Source organism: Dysidea avara, chromosome 1 (genome assembly GCF_963678975.1).
Source record: "Dysidea avara chromosome 1, odDysAvar1.4, whole genome shotgun sequence".
In the NCBI taxonomy this organism is placed as follows: Eukaryota; Metazoa; Porifera; class Demospongiae; order Dictyoceratida; family Dysideidae; genus Dysidea; species Dysidea avara.
Genome location: NC_089272.1, coordinates 16,120,378 through 16,142,400, shown reverse-complemented (window position 1 = coordinate 16,142,400; position 22,023 = coordinate 16,120,378). Strand labels below are relative to the sequence as shown.

Here is a 22,023-nt window from a genome sequence, read left to right as displayed (position 1 = left end):
GCTCAATTCAAGGACAGCCATTGTTTGCAGATCACACTTGCATTGAATCAAAAGTCGCATACATTCAGATTGTAGGGCTACTCATGTACTTTCTAAATATGTATGGCTTATTTCATTTAAAGTATTGTCCTGATGAGTTATAGACCAAAGAAAAGAGGCTGTCACTGGAGCAATAATCGCTCTAGCTATTTTTGCTCAAAATCAGAAAAAATTGTTTGAAAATGCATACAAGGTGGATGGTTGTTTTCGATTATGTACTGAAAGTTGTTAACCACTATAGTTCCTGCAAATCCAACACTATAAAGACATAAAATACTGCAGGCTTGACTGCAGAAATAGCAAAATCTGTAATATAGCCATCAAACACTCTAACATAAAAATTCAATAATTTCAGCTGAAAGCCTAAAATTCTAAAACAAAAAGTACGTAGAACCACATTTTAAGCATATCAGCATTATGTAGAATTGATTTACACCACCTTTTTGCAAAAAATTGGTGACTGTTATATTTGACTGCTCTATTAGAGGGTTTTGGTATTCCTGTAATACTTTAAGTCTGGGGGACAGTGAATTTATTAGAAAAGTTGTTTGACAACTTGTAAATGATTAATTGTATGCAGTTATCCACTTTAAAATATTTTCAAAGCATTGATTACAATTTTGAGTTAGGGCGATTATTGCTCCAGTGACAGCCTCTTTTCTTTGGTCTATAACTCATCAGTACAATACCTTAAATGAAATAAACCATACATATTTAGAAAGTAAATGAGTAGCCCTACAATCTGAAGGTATGAAATTTTTGATTTAATGCAAGTGTGATCTGCAAACAATGGCTGTCCTTGAATTGAGCGTTTTTTCCGATTTTACTTATAATTCGGACTTGTCTTCAAAAGACTGCTGTACCGAGACCAAGAACCCAAGATATCTGAAACTTGGTACACAAGTTGATGAAGCATTGGCCTACTTGGAGAAGTGCAGAATGTTTGAATGTTCATTGTAGTTTAGGAGAAATGGCGTCCGATATTGGAGCCCGTCCGATATTCGGTGAGCTACTCTACACGGACGAAATTTAAAACAATTCTTTAAAGTAAATGCGTAATAAAGAGTCCACAGATGTGGGTTCACTTTTTTACTAAGTTGCTTGCATGGGGACTGCTGTACCTAGTGCCCTGGAAACCCTGAATGATAGCTACGCTCCTGCGTGTCAGCAGTTCGGCACAGACTTCACGTTTGTGCTATTTTGCAACTTAAAAAGCTTAAGCATGCTTTTATGCAGCTTTTTATGGTTTGCCAATTGCCATGCAGGCAAATAATGACTTGAAAAGCAAATAATACTATAATGGAAAATGGAAATGGATTGCCCACCCGCCCAGCATGCAAATATTCCTGAGAGGACGGGAAACAGATAATTTATTTGGAGTGGCCTAATCGGTTCAGTGCCACCTTATTTCCCGTAACTCCACGTGTGCCACTTTGTCTACCGCATTGGTAATTATTTATTGTTTAAAATTATTTAGAAATACCAAATTATTTATATACCTAAGATCAAGATACTCTAATAGAGTATTCATAATAACACTTAGCGCTCCTACTACAGCAATCATACCATTGTTCATTTCCTGGGAGGCATTCAAACTCCTCTAAATTGAAAAGTGCTTTGTTGCACTTAAACCACTCCAAGAAAATTAATTGTTTCCCATTTCCTGTCCGCATGCAGATTTTCTTCCCGCATGGTCATTCATTATTGCTGTCAACTGAATTATTTATCCTTTTATTGTATAACAGTAACTAGTTTTAGCATTCAGAAAGCCCATTTAGCTATATTTCTACTTTATATTCTTACCTGTAAGTTAGTTATCATTGAATATAGGACAGTTTCCAAAATTGGATCACATTTAATCCTTTCAACTAACGCTCCTATTTGGTGATTATTAGTTTCTCATCCACCGCCCGCATCCTTCTTATACCACCCACATGGCAAGCCATTATTTACTCTGTGCATGCTCAGAAGAACACGTGATACCAAACCATCATAATTTGCATTGAAACTAGATGGCGTTTTTAAAATTAACGCTATAGTGCACTATGCGTCGCCGGAAAATTACTACAGTGGATTTTGTTTTTCAACAGTCAACTGAATTCCCGCTATGATTAAGTCGATAGAGCATGATTGCAGCTAAAAACCAATGTACACCATTAATGTACATCTATGAACTGAGTGATTTAATGTTTCTGATCAAATCCTTGAACACACCAACAGACAACTTTGACATCAGAAATTTAATCTCTTTTAACACCAACAACACTAGATCTGGAAGTCATTTAAAACTACGCCATCCTAGGACAGTTTCCACCACTCATTATTTCTATTTCAATCGAATCATAAGACTTTGGAATCATCTACCTGCTATAAACTTATCTTTATCACCTTATGTCATCAAACAAAAGCTCACAAAACATCTATGGGACCATTTTACAGTTAACTTCAACTCTGGTCAATCCTGTTCATTTCATTTCTTATGTCCATGCCACCTATGCTCAAGACAACCAATCTCCACCAATTCTCTCCATCTTTAATGACACTGAACTACAAATTAGTAATAAGTGCATAGTTACTCTACATAGTTAAGTAATTGTAATGTAGTTAATTATAATTAATGTATTGCTGTACATTTCTGACTGTGGGCACAGGTTGCCCACAGACCTTTGATGCAGTTTCTCCTGCTTCAAAAAGCATTATAAATAAGTAAAATAAATAAAAATGTAGGTTTGTGCGAGGAATGAAAGACGATTTTGACGAGGGTACATTAGTGTATAAATATTATAATGACCTAATGGTAATTCCCTCCCACCCGCATCATAATAATTAGAAAGACTGGATGAGAAACTAATAATCTACAAATAGGGGCCTAATGATGTAAAACCTTCACGTGAAATCGATCAACAGCTCTTGTCAGTGGCAAAAACGAGTGGGGCTTGAGACTTGGCCCACACCATATTTCGGAGTAGGTGCTTATAATTTCTAATTGATAAGCGCCGTGACGGAAAAGCCACGTGAGGCTACTACTAAATATATAAAATATTAATTGTTATTATTATTATTATTATTACATTTAAGATGGCCACAACGCAGCCTAACATTGCTGGACTTCACGTTAATGACAATGCAATTGATCAGGTTGCTGACGACGCAGGAATGCTTCAAAAATTGGAAAACGCTTTCAAAACCATTCTACAATGCGTGGGAGAAAACATAGAACGACCTGGTATTGTAAAAACTCCAAGAAGGGCTGCAGAGGCGTTTTTGTATTTTACAAAAGGATACCAGGAAAACATTAAAGGTAGTTGGCTAACTATACCATTGGTATAAGCTTTATGTAATTGAAAGTAAAGTGTAGTTTAATTTGGTAACATGTAGCTATACATGCATAGGGAAAAGTGTGTCTTGCTTTGAAACGTAGGAACATCATAGAACGATAATTTAAGAGGTCGTTATTTCCAGAGTGGGTTATTAAACTGTGACATTGCTTTAAGTAAAGAGAATGAAAGTTATAATAGCTGTCCAGCATCTCAGTTATCGTAGAAACACATATGTGCCAAGCAAGCGGATATGCATTCCATTGCATAAAAAGTGCATAGCTAACTCTTGACAAATATTTTAATTTTATTAATGTTTCTAATGCCTGGGATTAAGTCTACTCAAATAGAATAGGCCACGAATGTTCGATGACCATCGGATCGGACGCGATATTTCTTCAAACCCACATTGAAAATTCTAGCTTTTGCTATGGTTTTGAAGAAGTGAAGGGAATAGAATCTTGCATGATCTTCATACCTGCAGCTTGCTTCGTCTGACTAAAAGAGCTGCAAACTTACCTGTCCGAATGTTCTCAATCTTGGGACAAAAAATTATTATCGGTCAAGTGACACTGCTCGCGATTAAAATAATAATAATTAATACAACAATTAACTATGATACCGTGATACTAACTTAGATAATCGTTTAGTTATTTATTGTAACCACATGTATCTTTAATGCCCTATTTATGTATGGTTTGATTAATAATAATAATAATAATAATAAATGAACAATAATATAATAATAATGAGTTTCTCTAACATTCTAGATAATGCCTTAGCGATAAACTCTAGAGCTCCAATAATGATTGGTACAATATAGACTCTGGAATGCCACAGCTGACTAAGCTCAATCTTTAAGTCAACATACTTGTTTTGCTTTTCAGCAAACTTTGTATAGGAAAGTCTCGAATCATCAGTGATGACCACATCAATTAAAAACACTTCCTTCTCATTTTTCATTATTAATGTCACATCAGGTCTATTATGAGTGAGATGATGGTCAGTAATCATCCTAGAGAATTGCTAGTATATCAATCCAGCAACCTTGTCATGTCTGCTTGTAATCCCTTTGCATGGGCCAGCAATGGACAGCGACTAATTAGATGGTCAACTGTTTCATCTGAGCTCCCACACAATTTGCACTTGGGTGTACAGGCTAATGAATAAATGTGGACTCTTAAAGCATTAGTGGAAAGTGCCTGCTCCTGAGCAGCAAAATTGAAGCCCTCCATTTCCTTTGTAAGATCACCAGAGTGCAACCACGACCACTGAAACTTATGACAAATATACTCAGCAGTACCCCGGATAAATTGTCCATGCAAGTGTTTGTCTTTCCATATGTTAAAATGATCACTAACAATTCTGTATTGTATTCTTTACCAGATTCATCATACCTTCGGAGAGCACCAGTTACCAGTGTCATATACAAGTCTTCATAGTGATGAACACAAAAGGCCAGACTATGTTTCTCATGCTCAGTCTCAAGCATGCTCAGTCAAAAGGGGCCACACTCAGTCTCCCTCCTGGAGGAAGACTGAGTGTGGCCCAGACTAGACATTGAGTGACCTGCAGTTCGAATCCTGGGGTTGGAGGGATTTTACCTTTACTTTGGCCCTTTTCTGTTACACCTTATCAGTCACTAAGTCAAGTCACTAAGCCAAGTCATTAAGTCTATGTCCTTGAAATTACGTTAGGTAATCGTAAGGCTGCAGCACTTTTTGCTGTCAGACCTTCAGTGCTGGTCACTGTAAAGTGTTAATAATAAGAATAATAAAACCAGTGTCATATTATTATTATTATACAAGTCTTCATAGTGATGAACATAAGAGGCCAGACTACATTTCTCATGCTCCATAGCATCATTTACAGAGATGAGGCCTCTTCCACCAAGTATTCTGTGGACATACAAGTGGTCAATATCACCATTCCTGGAGAATCCTCCATGCATGGCAGGAGCGGCACCAGGGTGGTTACTGAGGTTTTAGGAAACCGGTCATGTTCAGATCAAGATACTCTAATAGAGCAGTCAATTACTGTAATAAAGCAGTCACAGCTATGCAGTATTTAGAACAGCATTGTAGCAGGCTTTATAGCTATAAATAAGAATCTTTATGTACTTTATCAGTGATATTATTATACAGTTAGTGGAGGGTAGTTATTATCAGCAGGCATTACCTCTTTTTTGTTTTCATCAAAAATCTAGCTATACTCTTGATTAGAAACCAGTCACCAAAAATTTTGGAGCCGCTTATGCATGGTGAATTGCTTCTTTGTCATTACATCCAAACTGTACAATTCTGATTGTGTCCAATTAACAATTCCACCAGAATAGTGAAGCAATGAAACAATACACATTACTACTAAAATAGGAATTCTACTAGTTAGCTTTGTACAAAGTAATTTTCTTACATGCCTCTTATACTCTTTTGATAACAATGACTTCATTAGTTGATTCTTTACTGTATCACACTCCATGATACCCAAGTATTTATATACTCCAGATGGTAACAGTTGACAAATCACTTCCCCTGATGGTAATGGAACATCTCCAGAATCCATAACCTTGATTTGAGATTGAAACAACATTACACTTAGCACATCTTTCATTTCAACATTTCAGAAATCAGTTTTGTACAACACTGCAGCTATCCTAAGGTGACACATGAACATTTGACTTTTAATATTGTTTGTAGCAGCCTAAGCTCTTGGCTTGAGCTAGGTGTTTTGTTACCAGTATAATATTATTGATCTCTTTAATATCTGTTAGTGTGTCATTGTGACAATGTGCTTTTAACTAGGCCTGCCTATTATGCTTTTGAAATTGACTATTATGCTTTTGAGCAATGCTCCAAAATTTTCCCTATTATGCTGCAATTATGCCCAGTTGTGTCCCATTATGCTCCAAATATGTTCGTATAAAATTGTGTGTCTTGACTGCTCTATTAGAGTATCTAATACATCAGTGAATGTTCTATTAGGATATTTCAATATGCGGTGACTGTTCTATTAGAGTATATCGATCTGTAACTAATCATTTCTTCACAACGCAGCTGTAAATCTGATTTTTAGCTAGTTTGCACACTATCCCATTCTGCATCATGCATAATAGACAGAGTTTCAGCTTCTCTGATGACCAATTCACAAAATTGTGCCTATTATGCTGGCATTATGCTCAATGCTTTTGGCTACCTATTATGCCCAAATTGTGCTGGCATAATCGGCGCAGGCCTACTTGTAACATGATAATGCCAACAGCACCGTATATTTGATAGTACACATGCATGTTGCATCAGCTGATTCAGCTCACTTTTATGTGCCTAATTCTTACTACTCATTTCAAGATTGTTGAGATGTGATTTTAAATGGTTTGTGTAGAACCACAAGGGAGAATGATGAATATTGACATACTATACCTGCATTATATAACTACCATTCACTTTTCATTGAACATAAAATACAGCACCTCGGTAATTAATGTGCTTATTATTATATAGGAGTTATCCATCAAGGTGATGTCCAGAATTTGGAAGAAACTCTATCTGATATTGCTACCATAGCAATACTGCCTCATTCTATAAATAAGTAAAAGAGCTGGGTGGTTATTCAATATTTTGTCAGTGTGTAGATTGATTGCTGAGATTGAGTGAAGCCAGATCTTATACGACAGATGGAATTTGATGTGTAAAATAAAGCTTTATCCCAGAGTGTCAGAATTTAATTTATCTTGAAAACAAATTTCACCCAGTTTTTGTCAAATTGAACCCTCTAAGAATAAATCTGATTGCATCAATAGTTTTGAGTGCTAGGAGGTGTACATTGCACACATTAATTTTTAATAATACATCTAAACTTTGAAGAATTCAGCCTAAGCAACATCACTAGTATGTTATACTTTATTCATTACTTTGATAGCATCTTATGCGGTACGGTAGTATCAAACAGTAAGGTAGTACTGTGTAAGTATAGATCCCCACAGAAATGATGTGCACCGCCTAAATTGCTGCTATGTTAAGAGTGTAAGGTGACCAAATTTTATACTGGTACCATGCTCACAAGTCAAGTTATGAATCACAAACTATACGCAATTGGAAAGACCCCTTTTTGCACATATAGTTTGGCAGACAGAAAAATGGGAATAGATGCAGAGTAGTATAGCTATAGTGTACTATATAGAATCCACTCAAAAAGGGATTAAGGGAGAACAAGAGTATGAATTTAACTGCAAAGAAAAGCATTAATGAAGATCAAGATAGCAATCAGATGTATTCTAATAGAGCAATAAAAACTATCCAAACAGAACATTCATAATGGTTTGCAACTTTGGCAAACTAGCTTGAACCTTTAAACAATTTGTACCTAAATCAAAAGTGTTGGGGTTTTAATTATAAAATTTGAATACTGTATATACCTTGTATTTGGATCACTACAGTACTCCTGACCAGCAATAAACCATAATTGAGTATCATTTTTAATGTACAAAACCTGTCAGTGGCTGGGGGCTGTGCCCCCAGACCCCTGCATCAATGTCTCACTACCAAATCTGGTTGCTGGTTTTGCCCCTCAATATGGTTGTAACAGATGGAGTTCCATAACCTAAAATTAATTATTTGTACCCGAACAATCAAAAGTTTAGTACTCATCTATAGTTTGTCTGAACAGCTTTATTGTGAAGGAACAATGTGCAAACCTGCTCATGCAGGGATGGCTTGAGGAGGGTTTCAGAAAGTGGTCAACATATTCAAGCAATTAATATTGGAAAAAATCTGATCAAAATACTCGAGTGGAGCAGTCAACCACTCAATTAATTCTTAAAAGGTGTATAAAGTAAGTACAATGATCAGTGGAACTTTCTTATCTGGGTGGTCTGGTACATAATATGTGCTACCCTCCATATCTCATAAATATCTGTAACTAAGAATTACATGCTATTATGCTAAAGTGACTAACTTAAGTACAAGTAATGTTGTTATTGCTATCAGTTAGAGCTATGCAGTTTAGTTGGCAGAGGGAGAAGTCACTACAGAGCATTTATGGCCACTCCCCTAAGCCGTAAAATGTATTATCGCATAGCAACCAAGTGGTAGTTATTATTGGTAAAATAAACAAGCTACCAAACAGGTAAGAAGCAACCCTTTGGCTAGCTTTCATCTAGATCAAACTTCATTTTAGTCAATAAACTACAAGTCACATGACTAATTTGGGCTGTGCAGACAATGGAGGTGCCGGATAATAGAGGTCCGAATAAGAGAGGTTCCACTGTAAGTGCAGTGTTTGATTGCTTGTACCAATACAGCCTACAATTTTGTCTCAAAGGTTTAAGACCTGAAAATTCTCTGGTGTGCATGTCTCTATACCACCAGATTGCATCTATGTCTGTTATATACTTCAAACTTCATATTGCCCCACCAACGTTCTCTTAAGTCTGTTACTACTGTGCGAGCAGAAGCAGGTACAGTACATGCAGCCTATATCAATGAAATTAATTTATGGACAGTGTAAAAGCGTCAACTTTCCCAGCCCTTAGAACATTAAGTTTGCAAACCACAGGAGGTTTGGAAACGAGTCACCAAAACTCCTGGAGACTCCCATGCTACCACAGTATGTAAGATAAGTACTTTGTTTAGGAAAACGCAAACATTAATTGGCTGCTCTTTGCTGCAAATACTGTAGGTGTAGTGAAAAATGGCATATTTCAAGAGCATCATGATGAAATGGTTATTGTGAAGAACATCAACTTCTACTCATTATGTGAACATCATCTTGTCCCATACTTTGGAACAGTAAGCACAATCACAATCCAATTTCATGTAATATATATTTTCCTTCAGGTATCTGTGGGATATTTACCAAAGGGTAAAGTTCTAGGACTGAGCAAAATAGCAAGGTAATGTCCATTGTTTAATTCAATGCTATGTAGTATATATAGTTTTTGCCAAAATGAGAGGATTCTCAAAATATTATAGACACAGCTCATAATGTAGGGGGTATTGTTGCATGATGGAAATTCAACTAGTTACTGGTGACAAGTAATAAAGGGACATCAATCAACAAGAGATGAATGAGTTTCCACACTATAATGAAAATTTAGGAGTAACTTACAGTGTATAATTATGCTGTTGCAATTAAAAATATTTAATAGAACAGCTAGCTACCACCATTACCTGCAAGTTTATTTGTAGATGTAGCATGTAGTAGTCCACAGGTATCTGTGTGGATGCTGTTTTAATGTACGTGTATTTACCCACCATTACCTGCAATTACCCACTGTTGCCAATGCACCCAGGGGGGCGATCAACACCCCAAAGAAGTGACACATACTCATAAAATATACTGCAAACGATTAGATAGACAATAAAAATTAGTAAACGTATAAACGTTTTCTGATTCTATGACAGATACTGGCAAGCTGCTCCAATCTTTGATTGTTCTTGGGAAAAAAAGAATGCTGGTAATAACTGGACAGTGTACTGGGTTGGATAAAGTAGTGAGTGTGGTGTTGTCTGGTGGATCACTGAGTTGACAAGAAGTATGGTAGAATGGATAATCCTGATAAGCTGTTGATTCCTTTAGAAATATTTGTAGTTGACCAATTCTTTGCCTACATTCAAGTGACAGCTAATCCAAATCTTTAGCATATCAGTTACACTGCTAAGTCTATTAAAGTAAGACAGTGCCCACCGAGTAGCTCTACATTGGACGTTTTCTAGAGATAAGATGTCATTTTGTTGGTATGGATTCCAGACTGATGCTGCATACTCTAAAACAGGATGAAATATAGTATTTTTATCTAGTTAAGTTACTCATCAATATCTGTAGTTTCCCAGCTTTACCATGCCACTTGCTTTGTTCTATATAAACCATGGCATAGATCTGACCAAAACCATGATAGCATCACAGACATGCTAATCCACCTTAAATGGCCTACACTAACAGAAGAACAATTGCTAGACTCACTTAACTTTTCAAGATTGTCAAGAACTTAGCTACCAGTAATACCTGATTGCTGCCTACCATTACCAATACCAGTGTCATATACTCGTGACGTGTACAAGTTTCCATTTTACCTAGAACCATTATTCAGTGGAACTCTCTACAAATTCCTGATATTGACACCGAAACATTTAAGAACAGCGTTGAAACCGGGTCACCACTGCTGACCCAGATGACCCACTGACCCGGATTAATTAAAGCCGAGGCGTGCGATAAGAGCTATGTTTCGGGTAGTCTCGAGTGAGCGAGACTACGTTTTGAGCGTTCGATTCGTGTTGAGTAAACGAGTAGTTAATATGTGATGATTAAGCCGGTAAGCTTATAATTTAAAATCAGTCAGTGGGTTTTGGTTCCACGTAGCTACTGCGAGTTTACAGCCAGCAATTGGGTGTGGCTTCGTGCATACCCAGTATTATAATTTCCCGATATATTGAAATGGGTGTGGCTCACAAAAGTACTTATCCTGCTGTAAGACTTGGCTATATACAGCTCTTAACACTAATCGATTAGTGGGCGTGGCTCCACGTAAGCTTGCAGACAGCCAATGGACACAGTTTCGTGCTACAGACTGCACTTACAAATAAATGGGCGTGGCTGAGCGTATGTTTGTACGCGATAAGTGGGCGTGGCTCATGAAAGAAGTTTCCACGTCGTCAAACGAAAAATTTCGTTTCTCACGTGATCCAATCCGGATCAGACCCGGATAATTTGTAAACCCCGGATGACCCGGAGAAAATGTGACCCGGATGACCCGACCCGGTTTCAACGTTGTTTAAGAACACTGTAACCAATATAATATGTGATTATAATGCTCATTAGCGTGTTACCCCTGGTGGGTTTTGTTAATAATAATACGTGTAGTTGCCCACCATTGCCTGTAGTTTACTTTTACTACTGCTGTTTTCCTACAATAAGAAATCCACTCGACTTGGTGCATGCCACGTACCTCTGTAACCAGTAAAAGCTAGTTGAATTTCACATAAATCCTCATTGTGAGTGACATAATATTATGCCTATGTACCACTACTGTACCACTGTAAATATAATTATTGGGATCATAAAATGGATTATGTGTACTCTAGAAGAGTAGTCCTGTATCTAAGATAACCATGAACATGCATTTAATAGTGCTTTAGGTGAAAATAAAAATATTACTGTACGTGTGTTTTGATAGTTATCTTGTGTCTTGTCTACAGGCTAGTGGAAATGTTCAGCCGAAGACTACAAAGTAAGATTATGATCAAGATTATACTGTATAAAATAATTAAAATGTGGGAAATGGTAAGTTCTGAGAAACAAAGGAAATAAAAATCAAACAAGCTGTCAAACTGATTGAGAATTTTCAAGAGCTTACAACTAGAATTTGCACACATGAATCTCTATTAAGACTCAATGTGTATGGTTCATACTCTGTCTGATTGTGATACTTATATACATACTTGGATAGCAGATTAGCGTGTTCAGTATACAAACATTACCTCTTCAAAATCTTGTATCCTATATTGCTTGTTTTGTGCTAATGAAATATAGTATATAATACAGCTTCCTTTCATTGGAATATCTAAATTGCATGTAGCTTATATATTTATATGCGACCGGATCTGCGAAAAAGGGTCTTATTGCCTTTTCTATTACATGTACTTGGCAATCCATAACTTGACTTGTGTGCATGGTTCCAGCCTCAACTTTGGTCACCTTATACTCCTACAACAGCACTCTTTCTGGATGTAATTCTAAGACAATGAGTTAAACACATGATAAGTTATGACTTGTCAAACTTGGAAATTTGGAAAGGTTATAAGACCCCTTTTCGCAGATCCGGTCACTTATATACATTAATTATTAAATTTTTTTATGTTTTTGAAAGTTTATATTATGCTTTTGAGCAATGCTCCAAACTTTTTCCCGTATTATGTACGAATTAGCTATGCCCAGATGTGCTGCATTATGCTCCAAATGTGTTCTTAGAAAATAGGACCTTGTTTGAGTATCTAACTCACCTGTGAACTTTCTATTAGTATATTTCAACATGCACTGACTGTTGTATAACAGTATATCAATCTTTCCCTCTAGCTACAAGTAGCTGTCAATGTGACCGAATTTTGGAAAATCACCCTTATGGACACATTGGACACATTAAATATTTAGTTCTGAAACACAGCATTATAAATTTAAATTCAAGAGTACAATAAACAGATATCTTAAATTACAAGAAAAATTTAGAAATATTTGAAAAGTGTTTTCTGCTATTAACAGCACTATGTCAGTTTCTAATTATTTCAGACATGACCATAAAGGTGATTTCCAAAATTCAGCCACAAATATGATTGGTAAGCGGATTTGTGAAAAATGTATATACCTTTTCACACATTTTACATGCCAGCAAACAAAATGTCATAACAATCGACTCCTTACACTGATTAAGTTTGTCTATCACAACGTAGCCAGATACTTATATGTAATGATTGAAAGTTGTTAAACTTTGAAGTTAAAACAAGGAGTCAAATTTTGTGTGTGGAAAGGTACAATTTCACAAATCCAGTCACATTTTACTATATTTCTGTTTCGTTAATCTGTCATGCAAAAAAACACACACAGTCTCACCTATTCTGATAACTAATGCACAAAAATCATGCCTATTATAATGCTAGCATTATGCTCAATACTTTTACTTACCAAAGTTTGCTGGCATAATTGGTGCAGTAATACATTTAGCTATAGTGGAGAACTTGCAGTGCTTATCCTCATGGAATCTATAATTATTTCTTCCCACACACATCGAATCCAATTGCAGATCTGAAATTCTGTCCATGATAGTTTCGAAGAGCTTAACATCTTTCATTGTTACCTAAAACAGTTTAATATGCTGACTTGCTTGACTGTTGTTTCCCTTGTTTTTCAAGGAACCTCTACTGTGCACGCTATTTAAATGCTTTAACATTATAGTTTATACTGGTTTGTGTACTTTACAAATCCATTTAAAATAAGTATGCACGAGAAAATTTGATGAAAGGTGGAACTTGATGTTGCACAGTTCCAAACATGTAAAAGAAGTTTATAGTCAAATTGCGTGTGGTATTCAGTATTCAACTGAGATGTAGATCCCTCTCATCTTCTTTAAGTTAGCTACCATGCAATTATCAGTGTATTGTCTTATTAAAGTTGGACTATATAGTTTGTATCTCATAACTCTGATCTTTTGATTTATACATGTAGTATATATAGTGGTTGGCAACTGATTGTGTGTGTGTGGTCTGGCATGTATATGCGGTAAGTGATACAATAAGTGAAGCAAGCAATGGTAGGCAGCACTGTTGCTCCAAGATCAACTTGGCATGCTGTGGTTAAAATAAATGTAATGACATGGTTTCACAATCAACGTTAATTTTAAACTTGAAAAAAATGGGGAATCATTAACACTTAAACTGGAAAGGCAGCATGTCCTTGTTGTGTATACAGGTTTATCTGTTGTGTGTTTCATTTGGTGAGCAGTTTAGTAAATGTCCAGTGTAATAGTTTACTTACAATTTTGCTAGTTCAGGAGAGGATGACTAGAGAGATTGCAGAAGCCATACAGGAAGCAGTTGAACCAACTGGAGTGGGCGTAGTAGTGGAAGCTATGTAAGATCTTACTTTGATGATTGCTTTTATTAAAGCAATTTGTATCAATTATACATGATATCACAAATTTAGTCTCTAAGTACCAAAATAGACCATTTTGAAGTGCCTGTTTTTATTCATACATAGATGTGAGTGCAACCACACAATAACAACCATTTTTTTCTATAGGCACATGTGTATGGTGATGAGGGGTGTTGAAAAGTCTGATAGTAAAACTGTTACCAGCTCAATGACGGGTGTGTTTCGTGATGACCCTAAGACACGTGAAGAATTCCTTCAACTGATATCTTGTCGATTACAATAGAAAATTATAATTAACATAATAATATATATTATTACTATAATTATGTGACTGGGCCTGTGAAATGGAACATTTGGGCATATAAAAATTGGCTTCTGTTTCAAACTCTCATGATCATTGCCCACAACTTTGTGTGCAATCATGCTATGCACACTGTTTAAAGTGAGGTGTTCTGTTGAACCCTAGTGGTGGTATTCTACATCTTTTTGGCTGTGTTAACACACCAATAGGGTATGTAGTAACTTGATTGTGACCCGGTCAGCGAAAAGGGGTCTTATAGCCTTTCCAAATTGTCAAGTTTGACTAATCATAACTCCTCATGTTTTCAACCTATCACCGTCATATTACACCAAACCATAGTGCTATGTTAGAGGTATAAAGGGACCAACTTTCAGGATGATACCACATTCACAAGTCAAGCTACAGGTTGCTAAGTACATGCAACTGAAAAGGCTATAAGACACCTCTTTGCAGACTGGGTCACATTTGATAAAAAATACTTATCTACAATTGAAATAGATGTTTGATTGTTATGTTTTAAAAGACAAGTGGTAACCTTTAAAGGAAAAGAAGAATAAGATCAGCGATGTAAATTTGTGGAGTTTATATAATATTATTGTGCTGCATTTCCATTGCAGTGTTTACATTGTTGTTAGAGACATGACTGTCTTTGTATATATCACCTGTGATACCCTGTGATCCTACCAAAGAATAAAAATCATGCACCCTTAGAGTATCTCAAAACACCCTAGGGAGATACATTACACCCCTGTGAAGTGGATATGTTTTCACAGTGTGGCTTTGAAATTTCAGCTGATTTCAAGTAGTTGATTGGCTTTTAAATTCAATTCAAATTGCAGAATGCAAATCTATTCCAGTACTAAGATATGTCATGTTGTGTGACAAGGTGTAGCCCACATACCCTATTTTTGTAGGCCCTGTCACATATTGTTTGGAATACTGTACAGCATTATACAGCAGCATAATATAGCAGTGTCATTATATTTGGCACAATTGGTGTTGTGGCTACAGGATAAACTTTGTTACAGAATGCCTTGTTGTGCAGGTTCATGAAAAAATTATATCTGGAGCATTCAAGTGCCCATTAAATATTGTAAATGCTAATGTTAGCACTGTATGTCTGTATGGCTATCACTGTTGAGTTGTAGAGTCCTGGATCACAGGATTCAAATTAGTTACCAGTAATCGTTTGTAGCAATTGAGGTGTTAATAGCTGAATACACTGTAGTTAACATTGCATGGGTGAATATCGCTGTTATGATAATAGCTGATCCTATAAATTATAACAGTATATATACATCCAATTGAATTATCCCATGTTCAGTTGCATATCCACCAATGATGCAACCAAGATACCTGTCTCAGTAAAGTACAGTTTGATTGAAGAATTTAGTAATGCATTCTTTTCATTGAGACACTCCAATAGAGCACTCAAAAATTATAATAGAGTAGTCATAATATTTTCACCAACTAAATCTCTCTCGATAAACCTTTATTGTAGTTTAATTAATTGTTCCTTATTGCATATCTGTGCAAAAAAATACCTTTTGCTGTAAAAAAAATGGTTCATCTAGGAACTACAAGTAACTAATCTGTGTAAATATATCTTCATTGTAAAAGTGTTTAAAAACGGTTTGTCCAAGAAACTACATGCAAGTAACTATGACAACAGCAACTAAAGTACACTAAAGTACATAATGTATGTACTATCTGGTGTTTCTAGTATAGATTGAAGGTTAAGGACTTATGCACTGACTCTCATTCTACATTCAATCTTGTTGTTTTCTCAATTAATACCTTAAAGTCTGATTGACTATTACTGTGGCAATCCGGATATCATTTGGAGAGGACGAGGAAATGTCTCTGAGACTGAGTGTGCTGCAGACAGCTTCTGTATAATCAATGGATCAATTTGGTGGCCTGTAGGCACAGCAAGAAGCTTAAGTATGCTGTAACAAATATTGCTGCTTGATATTGAATAGGTTCAAACTTACTAACCTTATTCCCTTGAGTGTGGGAAACTGATGTTGTCACTGCGTATTCTGATAGGTGCTGCATACGTTTGGTAGACATCTATTCTGACCTACCTTTAACAATGACATAGAATATGTCTAAGGAACGATAAAGCTTTTTTTTACAAGTCATGTCAATAATTAATTATTTTACACAACATTATAACAATGCAATAATAAAACTCATCACTTAGTTAGTGTATTTTACACTGATTGCAATTGTAGCACTGATGTACTAGAAGTACAATACAACATAGTACATGGCTAGTATACAACTTTGCAAGCTCTTTATCAATAAAAGTAAAGTGCACAATGACATCTTGAGTCGTGATAGGAAAATATCCTATAGCTATCATGCACCACTACTACGTAGCTCAATTAATGCTCTTAATCATAATAATATTCGAAAAGATGGCTGGGTTGTTTTGGGGACTAATGTACAGTGGTGCCTACGGAGAAATTGCTTTAATTTGATCGATCATATTTCACTTGTGAAAGCAAGATACCAACCAGTAGGTCAGCCAACAGGTATGGGTATAAAATAGCAATAAAAACTGTACATAAGTGATAAATTATCTTATTTCCACCATGTGATACAAATAGTTTATTGTATTGTCTTGTAATCGTACCTGTTGCTTAGAGCTCAATATCTTCTTTCCTGGCTGAAATATGATCAATCATATAGGTGCCTGTATATTAGGCCCCAAATAATGCAGCCATCTTGCGCCCATGACATCATTGTGGATAAGGTCCATACTGTTTTTGCCAAATTTGGATACTAAAACACCCACAAGTACTAAAGATTCCAATAGAATTGCCAAAATTGGTAATTGTTAAAAATGGCTATTGTGGTAATAGCCAATATTGGCTAGTTTTTTTAATTTATTCCACACAATACTATTTTGCCAAATTTGGATACTAAAACCCGCAAGTGATTGTTCATGTAGAAGAACATATATAAACATGCAATTAGAATCACCAAAATTGACAGTTGAATATAAGAATAACAAAATTATTTTAGCTAGTTCGAAAATTTCCAAAATTGATTACTATGGGAATTGCCAAAATTTCCTACTTTTAGAAGCCCAATATTGACAAAAAAACTAACCTAAAATTACCAAAAAAATTGTATAATCCAGGCATGTGAAATAAATTACCAAAATTGGTATAATCCAGGCATGTGAAAAGTTGCCAAAGTTGGACTTGTTTCATACCTGCTTATCAAACTCAACCTACTACCATTAATGTATGACCAGTCTGACATACTGTTCTTCATAAATCAATTCAAAATCCATCCGATCATTTCGATATCCAGATCTTCATCAAATTCTGTCATCATTCTACTAGGTCTTCTTCCAGTAACAAACTTGAACATGTTTTATGTCATCTAATCAACAAATAAATGTCTACTTCAACAGACTTCCTCAAACTTTCAACAACTTACCAGTAATTGACTTAACTCAACCCTATGTTACCATTAAATTTCAACTAACTAAAATCCTATGGCAACATTTTATGAAAAACATCAATCCAGACAACCAACATAGTTTCCATTTTACATGTCCTTGTACGTAGTATCTACTCCAAACATCCCAAGCCACCCAACTTTGATACACTTAGCAGTTAATTGTAATTTAATTGTAATTATGTAAGTAATAATAAGTATACTTAATTTAAGTAATGGGGTCTGGTACTTACCATAATCTTTAGCGCAATTGTACATGAACTCACTTTTATTGTTGTGCAACCATGTACACCTGTAACATTGCACTATAAAACTAATAATTGAATTGAATTGAAGAAATCAGGCCTGTAACCAGGATTTGTGAGAGGAGGTTCAACTTTGACATGGTAGGCATTCATGGCAGTGGGGGTGTTCATGGCAGCAGGGGTGTGGGGGCACAGCCCCCAGCCGCTGACAACATTTTGATATTAAATTGACTTCTCCTAACTGGCCTAAAATTGATAGTACACACTATTAACTCCAAAGAACAGCTGTAAGTGTATATTTCTGACTAATCCCTTGAAATCTTAAGTAAATCTCAACTTCAGTATGTGCAGCAAATGCATGGGTTAATTTTAAAAGCTATAGTTAGATACATTTCTATACATTGAAATATATAATCAACACATGAAGTTATCCATTTTCTATCTACATATCAGTGTTTTGCTCAGTACTCCTCTAATCAATCAATAGCTATTATTCCTATGTGTCACACTTAAGTGACATGAGCTATCTGTAGGTCACATGTGACTTGTACAATGTTGTAGCTTCTTAGGTTTACAGTGCACATGCAAATATATAATCATTTGTAGCTAAATACACAAGTTTTTCCAAAGTGGTTTCCACATTTGGTGGTGATTCATAAGTGTAGGGATCTGGTGGTATAGCCCCCACCACTGACAAGTTAATTTTGAACATTAAAATACTTTAAAGTTACATTGATTCATGATTTCTTATTGTATGGTTAGCAATATTATTACAGCTGTTTTAGCTTGAATTTTCAGAGGGGAGTTTCCAGAACCCCATGCCTGCCCATATACATCCCTGCACATCAGTGAAAGACTTATATAGGACTTTGCAAATATACTCATGCAGATAGTTTTGAACTTCCTTGCTATATAGTTAAGTAGGCCAGCACTATTCAGTAACTAAACATCTAAACAATTCAACACCAAGAGCATTACATGCACACAAGCATTTCTCAAGTATACTAAGTAGTAACTACTATTTTTTGTCTAGCAGCTATATGAAACACAACCACGTACATCAGTACAAGAAACCACAAATTAATAATTTGAGTTGTCTACACTATACTAATAATAGTAACTAATCTCATGATTTTAGCCATGACTACATATCTGCCTAATAGGTCACAATGTTCAGATAAGCACATTATAGAAGAGGTTCAGCTTGGTCTTGTTTGAAAGCTTATCAAACACTAGGACTCATCAGAAACACCTTTAAAACTATCTGCTAAAAAAAACAACTATACATTGCACTAGTTCGACCTCAATTTCTGTACTGTTCACAACTAATAAAAGATATCAACATGTTAGAACGCATACAACATAGAGCTAGTAAATACATCTTAAATGACTATAATTCATTATACAAATCTAGACTGCAACAATTGTATCTACTACCACTTATGTATATCTACGAACTTCATGACCTAATGTTCTTTATAAATCTTTAAAATCACCAACAGATAACTTTAATAGCAATCATCACATCACTTTTGCTAGCAGTATTACGAGGTTTGGAACCCACCAAAAACTTAATTCACCCAAGGACATCAACAACAACTCAACACCAGTTTTACTTCAACAAAATCGCAAGACTTTATAACTGTTTACCAGTATTAGACCTATCATTATCTATTAACATAATCAAGTATCACATAACTAACTACTTCTGGACTCATTTTACTGACAACTTTCATTCTGAGAGAGTTTGTACATACCATTTTCTATGCCTTTATTATCATTGCTCTTGGAAACCAATCCCCACCAACTTCAATCAATTGTAGTTATTAGTATAGCTGTAATAGTGTAAGTAGTACGTAATTGTGATATAAGTATTGTAATAATTTGTGCGCAGGAATATTTTCCCTGGCTGCGGGTACATGTTGCCCACAGGCCTTTAATGCAGGCTTATCCTGCATTAAAATAAATAAAATAAAAGCTTTAACCATGCATGATTGGGCATTGAGTATTTGAGTAACCGTATTGTTAGAGCTTTTGAGTGACTGTTTTATTAGAGCATTTTAGTGACTGTTCTATTAGAGTATATCAATCTTTTTAGCGAAGTTTCATCCACGTTTTCATCCCCACCCCGATCTTAGTTGTGTAGAAGTGGGGCTCAAGTTAGCTCCGCTTTAGTCAACACCTCAGAACACCCTTCAGTGCCCTACATATAGCCCCTACCTATCTTTCGGGCATCCATGTCGTATATGCCAGCTTAATTTTTTAAAAGGTAATCCTGAAAGGGGGTTTGTCCGAACCATTCGAACCCCCCTGGTTACGGCCCTGGTTATGGGCTGCAGAAACCAAAGCTGAACTCGACCCTAACCCTAACGCTAATGCTACTCTTCGCGTTCCCTAAAGTCGAATGTTCGCGGGGGTAACTACTATACGCAACCCCCGAAGGCGAATACTGGGGGAAAATACTAGACGCGAAAATAAAACCTTTTAATTCAATAACCACTTTCTTATTATCATTACTATTAAAATTAAAAACATTACACCATACAAATAATTATGGGACAGTAATTATTGACTCTAGTTCAACCAGAACTTTGGAGTCCCAAATGCTTCCTCAAAATTGTAGCAGTTGTCACAGCAGTACAGTCTTTATTGCCTGGAGGAAAGTAATGTCATTAAAACCAAGACGCTGGAAACTTTTGATTGTACCTTCATGGACAGTGCCCAATGACCCAAATATGGTACAATTTCAATCCTACTGTTCCACAAACTTCGTAATTCTATAGCCAAATCCAAGTATTTTTCTACTTTTTTCTGTGTTTGTCATTCACATGTCTGTTAATATTATTGTCATCAGTGGTGATTCTAGACCTGACTTACACTACAGGGGGACCAAGTAGGCAACAGCGTAACTAGAGTAAGCCACCAATATTCGACCACCATCGGTTCGGACGCGATTTTTCTTTAAACCCGCAAAGAAAAATTCTGCTCTTGCTATGCCTTTGGAGAGGTCTTGGCCATAAACTCTTGCATGCAAAATTTCAGACCTGCAGCTTTCTTCGTCTAATTGCAGGAGCTGCAAAAGTGACCTGTCCGAATAGTACTGCTGTGACAACTGCTGTGACCTGGCCTTGTTGGGATCCAGGTTATTTAAGTCCTAGAAGCCTTAAATAACCTGGATCCCAACAAGGCCAGTGGTATAGACAACATTCCTCCAACTGTTCTAAAACATTGTGCCTTTGCTCTTGCCATACCTATCCACCACCTTTTCATGACTAGCATTACCAGTGGAACCATACCATCTGAATGGAAGTTGCACAAAATTACAGCTGTACCAAAGTCTGGCGACAAAACCTCAGTTAAAAACTATCGTCCCATTTCACTTCTTTGCATTACATCTAAAGTTTTAGAAAGACTAATTTATGATAAGATAATTAACTCAGTTTCTAATTGTATCACACAATATCAATTTGGGTTCCAAAAGAATTCTTCAACCTTGCACCAACTACTTATTTATTTTAACCAGCTAATAACATCAAAAGATGAAATAGATACTATATACATTGACTTTCGAAAAGCTTTCGATAGTGTGCCGCATAATGAACTCCTAGTTAAACTTTGGAACATGGGAATCACTGGCACCTTATGGAATTGGTTTAGTTTCTATCTACACAACAGAACCCAGTGTGTTTCTGTGGGCAACCACCTATCCGGCACTTTACTTGTTATCTCAGGCGTGCCACAGGGGAATATTCTGGGTCCTTTGCTCTTTTTAATATTTATCAATGACCTCCCATCAATTGTCACATCAGATCTATTTGAGTTTGCTGACGATACAAAATTATTCAGACAAATCACATCAACATTAGACATTGAGCATCTCCAAGAAGACATCAATTCATTATTCAACTGGTCCATTAACAACTTTCTCTCATTTAATCTTTCAAAGTTTGTGTTTATGAGCTACCATCGCAAATTCAACTCTACATATCATGTCAACGGTCATTCAATT

At 36.0% G+C, this 22,023-nt stretch overlaps 1 protein-coding gene across 1 annotated transcript; it reads left to right on the top strand.

The window, feature by feature from the left end:
- Positions 1-3,124: 3,124 nt before the first annotated feature.
- Positions 3,125-14,311, top strand: LOC136248764 (GTP cyclohydrolase 1-like). Its single transcript, XM_066040564.1, has 6 exons — positions 3,125-3,340; positions 9,030-9,139; positions 9,188-9,243; positions 11,546-11,577; positions 13,886-13,970; positions 14,139-14,311. Exons 1-6 carry the CDS (start codon positions 3,196-3,198, stop codon positions 14,272-14,274), a joined length of 564 nt encoding a protein of 187 aa, XP_065896636.1. The 5' UTR covers positions 3,125-3,195; the 3' UTR covers positions 14,275-14,311.
- The last annotated feature ends 7,712 nt before the right edge of the window (positions 14,312-22,023 follow it).

Excerpts from the sequence above, each read along its gene's own strand:
- LOC136248764 (XM_066040564.1), top strand. The coding sequence starts at position 3,196 with ATGCTTCAAAAATTGGAAAACGCTTTCAAAACCATTCTACAATGCGTG. Across the intron at positions 3,341-9,029 it reads ATACCAGGAAAACATTAAAG|GTGTAGTGAAAAATGGCATA; the intron begins GTAGTTGGCTAA and ends CAAATACTGTAG. Across the intron at positions 9,244-11,545 it reads GGACTGAGCAAAATAGCAAG|GCTAGTGGAAATGTTCAGCC; the intron begins GTAATGTCCATT and ends TCTTGTCTACAG.